This window comes from Gekko japonicus, unplaced genomic scaffold, assembly GCF_001447785.1.
Source record: "Gekko japonicus isolate JY-2015 unplaced genomic scaffold, Gekko_japonicus_V1.1 scaffold8826, whole genome shotgun sequence".
NCBI classification, from domain to species: Eukaryota; Metazoa; Chordata; class Lepidosauria; order Squamata; family Gekkonidae; genus Gekko; species Gekko japonicus.
The window spans coordinates 1-8277 of NW_015161692.1; the positions used below are offsets into that span (position 1 = coordinate 1).

An 8277-nucleotide genomic window follows, 5' to 3' on the forward strand; every position below is an offset into this window, starting at 1 on the left:
GCTCGTATTCCTTCCGCAGCTCAGTCGGTTAGCCGTAACAGATACGAGCCACTCAGACGTTCAAGCAGAGTTCAAATGATCTTAACATCTCTTACTGCAAATGCTGAAGGAGAAAGTTTACCTCTCTTCTTCAGCCCGCCGTTTCTCCTCTTCAAATCTCTCTCTTTCTGCATTGAAGGTAGTAGAGGCGATCTGCCTCGATGTTTCCAGCATCACTTCTGCTATGAGCTCATCTACAGTAGAATCAGAGATCCTGTACAGAAAAGGGAAATCACTGTGAAGCCTTACCTGAATGCACACAATGCGCGGTGTCTAGCAGTACTGACCCTTCACTCATCCTCCGTACCAGTGTGTGTGGGGGGGTTCTTTATAATACTTCTTTGCTCAAGTTACTCGTGTTTTGGATTCATCAAGATTTGGTCCACTGACTAGCCAAATACTGATCAAGTATTTTTAAAGTGTTAACTTCACTAGAACACAAGAAATACTTTCGAGAGGCTTGATCTAATTGCCCTGACCTGGATAGCCCAGACAAGCCCGATCTTGTCAGATCTCAGAAGCTAAGCAGGGCCGACTCTGGCAAGTCCTTGGATGGGAGACCACTCTGAAATACCAGAGGCAGGGACAGGCTCTATTCAGCCACTTCTCTGAATATCCTCCAGGACTCCAGAGGTTGCCATGACTTCCAGGTGCATACACACTCACATATTAGAAACAAACAAACCCCCCCCCAAAAAAGAGAGGCTTGATCTAATTACAAAACAAATGACTTACCTGTTACTGTGAAACACTGAGATTCTCTTTTAGCATTGTAAAAAGTTATTATAGAAGTCAGGCTAGGTTTCCATAAACGTGAATGATTCTCTGAACAAGCGTACTAATAGGCTTTTACCTGACAGTCAACATACAATTCCAACTTGGTTTTTTTGTTTAAATGCCTTTAAAGCAGACGTTAAGAGCAGGACGGATCCTACCCGTCTCACAACTCCACTGAAGTCTGGAGCCTTCCTCCAGACGGTGGCTCCTTCCTCCTACTTAAGCGGCTCTTCCGTCGGAGGAAGGTCTTCTTGGAGGAAGGAGCAAACAAATGTCAAAGGCGGTTGCACCAAGTAGGCAGCAGATGGGATTTCTGCTGTCATCGTGGGCGACCAGTAGGTAGGGATGCCAGGCGCTAGCCTGCCATCCCAGGGAACTTTGAGGGGTGGGGAAGGGGCAGAAATGACACTGGGCTATGTGCCGGACGGGATGTCCAGGCAAAAAAACCCCAGATGTGATGCCAGGGCATCGACCAATGTTCAAGGAACTCTATGGCATTACCGAAGTTTCTGAAGTAGAGGTCCCCAAACTTTTAGGGCCTGAGGGCACTTTTGGAACTCTGACAGGGCACGGTGGGGCACAGCAACGAAATGGCTGCGGCGGGAGGCAGAGCCCGCCACAAAAACGATTGCCGCGGCTTGCAGTGACACGGTACAAAGCCTCGTGCCGTGGAGGCGACCAGTAGGCAGGGATGCCAGGCGCCAGCCTGCCATCCCAGGGAACTTTTGAGGGGTGGGGAAGGGGCATAAACGACACTGGGCTACCTGCCGACATGATGTCCAGGCAAAAAAAACCCCCAGATGTAATGCCAGGGCATCGACCAGTGTTCAAGGAACTCTATGGCATTACCGAAGTTTCTGAAGTAGAGGTCCCCAAACTTTTAGGGCCTGAGGGCACTTTTGGAACTCTGACAGGGCACGGTGGGGCACAGCAACGAAATGGCTGCGGCGGGAGGCAGAGCCCGCCACAAAAACGATTGCCGCGGCTTGCAGTGACACGGTACAAAGCCTCGTGCCGTGGCGGCTGCCACCGCCGAAGCAACAATTTTAAGAATAAGAAACCTGCATAGGCGACCAAATCCCCAATTGTCAATCACAAGCCCTGCTAGGCAAATGCCCTACCTGGCCTATCCCACTTCCCCAAAACACCTGGCAATTGCTGGAAATGGTGTCCGCCACTGTGCCCGTGGGCACCACCTTGGGGACCCCTGTTCTAGAGCATGGGCTGGCATCACCGATGGGTTTGTGCCCAGATGTGATTGCGAGTCGCCCAGGCGGTTTTCCATCACCAACTGAACCTCCACACGATCCTATTTCAACTACTTCTGCAAAGGTGAACAAGCCAATAGATCATGATGTGCCTCAGAGGTGGTAACTCCGGGTGCAGCGATAGTGACTTTACCGAATGGCGGAGCGCACATAGGCTGCCCCTGCCGTGCTGACTTCTCTGCATTCTGCCTCCAGCACGTCACGCACGAGCCCTTCAACTACTTCGGCGATGTCCTGGGGAACAAAAAGAAAGCACTGAGGATTAGCAGCCAGCACCCAAGAATTTCACTCTCTTCTCCCCGGCACTTAGAAGCGTTAATATTAAATTACATACATCAAGTTGTATCAAATAAGTGCCTTGACCTGCAAGCCCGATCTTGTCAGATCTCAGAAGCTAAGGAGGGCCGGCCCTGGCTCATATTTGGATGGGAGACCTCCAAGGAATACCAGCGCCATGTTGCAGAGGCAGGTAATGGCCGGCCACCTCTGAACATCCCTTGCATTTACATCCTACTAGGGGGGTCACCAGAAGTCATCTTGACTTGATGGCAAAACAAGAAGAAGAGGAGATTGGATTTATACCCCCCGCCCTTCACTCGGAGTCTCAGAGCGGCTTACAAACCCCTGTCCCTTCCCCTCCCCACAACACAGATCCTGTAAGGTAGATTCCTATTGGCAGCAGAGGATAGGACTCACATTAATGTGTTTAAATTAAGGGTGGGAAGGTACTTTTTGACTATTAGGAAAAACTTTTACAGTAAGAGTTGTTCAGCAGTGGTATCAGCTACCTACGGAGGTAGTGAGCTCCCCCTCACTGGCAGTCTTTAAGCAGTGTCTGGACAAACACTCGTCAGGGATGCTCTAGGCTGATCCTGCATTGAGCAGGGGATTGGAGTAGATGGCCTGTATGGCCCCTTCCAGCTCTGTGATTTTATGATTTTACAATTCTTTGGTACAGTAGATCATACCATCTTGTTGAGGCACCTAGAGGCAGAAGTAGGTATATCAGGGTATATATGCTGAATTGATTCAAATCATTCTTCACAGATTGGACTCAAAATATTCCTGTGGGAGACCAGTTGTCATCAGTGTGTGGAATTTATCCTGTGGAGTTCCTCAGGGTGCAATTCTATCCCCCCATTTTTTAAAATCTCTATGTAAAGCCCTTAGGACAAGTCATTCAAAGCTTTGTTGTTGGATGTCATCAATGGGGAAGTGATACCTCCTTATCCAAATCCCCTGGTTATACAGTAGTAGTCCTGAATAACTGACTGACTGCTGTAGTAAATTCAGTAAGAGTGAACAAATTGAAACTAAACCCTGAAAAAGACAGAGGTAATGCTGGTTGGGAAGATGGAAATCTTCCTTCCTTCCTTCCTTCCTTCCTTCCTTCCTTCCTTCCTTCCTTCCTTCCTTCCTTCCTTCCACGTTTGTTTGCATTTCAAAATTACACTGTGGTGCCTGCCCTGGCAATATCTACACTGGATGCCTGCGCTACACTGTGCATGGGGCTGCCCTTGAAGACTGTCCAGAAGCTACAGCTGGTAGAGACTGCAGCCAGAGTGTTGACTAGAGTGGGTCATAGGGACCATAATTGCCAATGTTCCCTCTAAGCTGAGTGAGTGTGAGCCAGCTCAGTTTTTTAGCCTCTGGCTCACACATTGTTGACTTAGCTCACGAAGGATGGCTCCAGAGCAAACTGATTTATGCAGCAGCCGAATCGCTCGCTCACACTTTTAATACCAGTAGCTCACAAAGCAGAATTTTTGCTCACAAGACTCCACAGCTTAGCGGGAGCACTGGATATCACTGCAGTCTTCTTGTACCGACACTGGCTTCCAATTTCCTTCTGGGCTCAATTCAAGGTACTGGTACTGACCTTTCCCTGCACAGCCTGGGACCAACATACCTGAAGAACGGCCTTCTCCCCTATGAACCAACCCATCACTCTGACCATCTTTGAAGGCCTGCTTCGGTTGTCCCTGCCAACGGAGGCTAGACAGGTGGCAACATGAGGCAGTGCCTTCTTGTTCACGGCACCAAAAACTTTGGAACTCCCCTCTCCAGGGAGATTTGCCTGTCTCCCTCTATTGCTGCCTTCTGCCAGCCGGTGACAGCTTCTTTGTTTGGTTACTGGCCCTCCTCTGATATTGTGTGTTACGGGCTTTCATTGAATCATTTTTAATTCATTTAAATGTATTTTTAATGGCTCAAACGGTTTAATATTTTCCCCCTCTTTGCCACCTTGGGAACCCAGAGGGGGGCGGAAAGACAGCCTTAAGATGTTATACATAAATAAATGCAGAAGGAACAGAAGGCGTTTTCCTGACGTTCCTCACCGCGTCACAATAAGCAGGCTGAGGCTTTGGAGGAGGAGGTGCCGGCGGCTGCGGAAGAGGCTGAAAGGCGGAGACGGCAACCGGAGGCAGGGGGGCCGGCTGGAGCGGTAAAGCCAACAGTGGAGGGTGAACCTGACGCGGCTCTAAGTCCATTTCGTCTCCTCCTGCTCTTGCTTCTGGAGGGGAGAGAGACAGAACACCCGGCTGCTTAGGAAGGTAAAGAATATGGCACCAACCTATACCCACTTTCCTCGCTGAGACTGGGCAGGGCTAGGAGCCTTTGCAGTCCAATCAGCCCAGGGGGGAGGGCCCAGGCTTTAGGAGCGCAAAGCCTCAGGCCCAAGCTCTTGGCATCCAGGGATCATCAGAAAAATTATCACCAGTAGCCAGGCTGGGAAACACTGAGGTTACAGAGAGCCAATATGGATGCAGACAAAACAGTGCTGAGCTAAAGGGACCGACAGCCTGGCTGCACGAGACAGCTTCACGTCAAGACCCGGAATGCTGTGATTGACACCAGGCAGCTGAATTTATACTTGTGCTCCTTTTTTTTAGGTTGAGCAACGTACCAGGTATACAAAGAATACACCTTTAATGCTCAGTTGAAGCATTCATCATTCTGTCCCTTCATTTCTACTCCTTGAACAGTTCACTGAACCGTTCTGATTACCGTAAAAAAGGGAACACGTTACCAAGAAAAAACAAAGAAGCAAAGCAGAACAGAACACATTCTAACAGCTGGGAAGGATTAAGTCACTGCCAGACTCGGCCTCCATCAGAAACCATTAAAAAGTAAAAGAAACCCTTAATTTTGGTATATCTTGGGTTGGGTCAAGGATGGGTGGCTCCAAATTGGATAGCCCAGACAAGCCCGATCTCGTCCGATTTCGGAAGCTAAGCAGGGTCCACTCTGGCAAGTCCTTGGATGGGGGACTTCCTTGGAATACCAGAGGCAGGAGGCAGAGGCAGGCTTTATTCAGCCATCTCTCTGAATAGCCTTCAGGCCCCCAGTAGGGGTCAGAAACCAGAGGTCACCATGACTTCCAGGTGCACACGTACTCACATGCGCACACACATGTCAAAAATACAAAACAACAACAACAAAAGACTAGGGATGAGCATGAACCAAACCATGAAGTAAAATTTGTCACAAATTTTGCCCTGTTGTGGTTTGTGAACAGAAGTTCATGACAGGTCTACTGTCACAAACTTCCACGAATTTCATGGTTCACGGATGGAGCAGAAAGCAAAGGTTTAAAGGGGCTCTGAGTCTTTCTGTTCCCTGTGAGAGCCGCAAAAACAGCCACTCGGCTGTTCTGGGCTGTCTTGTGTTGTTTCTTTAAACTTTAAAGGGATTACAGAAGACAGCCCGAAACAGCTGGGCGGCGGGGAGCGCCTCCCCGCTGCACAGCTGTTTCTCGGGCTGTCTTCTGCAGACCCTCTGGGCTTTGGACGTGAAGGTTGCATCTCACCTGAGACATCGGCACTGGCTTTCTGACTACCGCTGGCCAAATCCACCGCCGCGCTCTCCCCAGTGTATTTGTTTTGCTCGTTGAAGCTGCACACAGGTACGTGGCAAGTCAGAGCTGGCAAAGGTCCCCCACAGACAATTTCCCCAACCAGCCCAGTTAGCTTCTGGCTAACAAACGGCGACTTCTTTGGCTTGGGTAAGCTTTCTGGTTCCAAAAAGGCTGAACGATTCAGCTCCACAAAACTGTAAAAGCAAAACAAAAGCATGTACTGATGAACCCACAAATTTAACAAAAGACTTCCCCACGTTTATAAAGACATACCTATTATATCATATACGAGTAAAAGAAGAAGTAGTTTTAAGACCCATATTCTCCCCTCTCCCTCCTTTTCAGCTCATTCCACATTATATTGGGGGGAAGTTAACGTATAGTGAACTTGTTAGAATATAAAAAGTTTCCCCTGACGTACTGTGCCCTGACTTGGATGGCCCAGGCTGGATTGATCTCCGTCAGATCTCGGAAGCAAAGCAGGGTCAGCCCTGGCTAGGAGTTACATAAGAACATAAGAGACGCCAATGTTGGATCAGGCCAAAGGCCCATCCAGTCCAACACTCTGTATCACACGGTGGCCAGAAATACCAGTAGCATCAGGAGGTCCACCAGTGGGGCCAGGACATTAGAAGCCCTCCCACTGTTGACCCCCCCCCCAAGCACCAAGAAGACAGAGCATCACTTGCCCCAGAGGCCCCTATCTATACCTTGTGGCTAATAGCCACTGATGGACCTCTGCTCCAGATGCCTATCTAATTCCCTTTTGAAGCCATCCATGCTTGTAGCCGCCACCACTTCCTGTGGCAGTGAATTCCATCTGTTAATCACTCTTTGGGTGAAGAAGTACTTCCTTTTATCCGTTCTAACCCGACCGCTCAGCAGTTTCATGGAGTGCCCACGAGTTCTTGTATTGTGAGAAAGGGAGAAAAGTACCTCTTTCTCTACCTACTCCTTCCCATGCATAAACTTGTAAACCTCGATCATGTCACCCCCTCAGTCGTTGTTTCTCCAATGGATGGACGACCTCCAAGGAAGATCAGGGTCATGACGCAGAGGCAGGCAATGGCCAACCACCTCTGAAACATCTCTTGCCTTAAAAAACAAGTCTAGTTTGCCACCTATTGGTGAATAACGCTAAAAGAGCTAGAACTTTTGGCTGCCAAACGATCTTAGGATCTCCTGGCTATACTACACACACTGACATATGATAATTATTCATTGTACTGTAACTAAGGTGAAATGGAGTACAGACAACAGAATTAAGGAAGGTGATACACAGGTTCTATGAATAGACTGTTTATAGGCCACTTATCTCACTGAGTCCAGATGAGATATAATATATATTTATTCACAGCCTGCACAACTCATTAAGATCTAGGTTGTATCAATGTACATTAATCGTGTATTTTAGCTTTATTGTGTTTATGCAAAAATAATAAAAAGGGGGGAAAGCAGCAATTCTCTGACTATGCGGAGCCCAAGTTGTTTCAAGCTTTTTAAGACCAAAAACTGAGGATTTACAACTAGAAAATAGGTGCCCCAAGGTTACAGCTACACTTGCCAATTTGGCTGGTTAGCTCTAAGGACTAGAAAGCTCCTAGTGAAAAACGAATAGATGTAATTTGTTACAGGACTTAACAGGTTTTACATGCATGCTCTATTTGATAGTCATTTTAAGGAAAGATGTCAGTTTCGGCTAATCTCATTCCCCAATCTGAAAAAAAAATCACATTCTTGTTGTGGCCCTCTGAGACACACTACCTCTTGGAGTGAGCGCCCAGAACCAGCACTTACCCATCAGACACACTCAAGCCATAGTAACTGATGAAATCACTTGCGCTTTCAGAGTCCCTGAACAGCAACATGCGAACCACATTTTCCAGGGGAAAGATGGTTGACCTTTGAGCATTCACAGTGTATGCGATATTGAGAGACTTCAGAGCATCTTTGCGGATCTGAAAAAGTGTTTTCAAAGCTCCTGTTAATTGTTTTTGTTGGGAGTACATAACATGTTCTTTCAAATAGCTGTTTTGCTCCCCACACCAATGACACCGAGACCACTCATCATTTCACTTCTGATTTTTACACAAATTATTTGACTGAATCCCCAAATTTCAGGACACAATCATTAAATATATCTAAAATCTCCCAGAACACAGAACTACAGGAAACAGTGTTTTGGAAATGAAATCCTCTCAAACCCTCTGTGAGCCCCATCTTTCTGTATTTGCCATGCTATGCCCTCCAATAATGGACACTGTTGTTACTTTTGTTCAAGTTACTATATTAAGTTAAAAGTATACAAAGGACATAAGAACTCTAGATTCTAGA

The 8277-nt window shown here is 47.6% G+C and overlaps 1 protein-coding gene across 1 annotated transcript; it reads right to left on the minus strand.

Annotated features, from left to right (window-relative positions):
• Nucleotides 1-2298: 2298 nt before the first annotated feature.
• LOC107125893 (germinal-center associated nuclear protein-like) lies at nucleotides 2299-7901 on the minus strand (the record flags this gene model as incomplete). Its single annotated transcript, XM_015429352.1, has 5 exons — nucleotides 2299-2318; nucleotides 3994-4066; nucleotides 4424-4599; nucleotides 5896-6137; nucleotides 7741-7901. Coding segments are annotated over 5 exons (672 nt in total), but the record flags the coding sequence as incomplete, so codon positions are not given.
• Nucleotides 7902-8277: the final 376 nt, after the last annotated feature.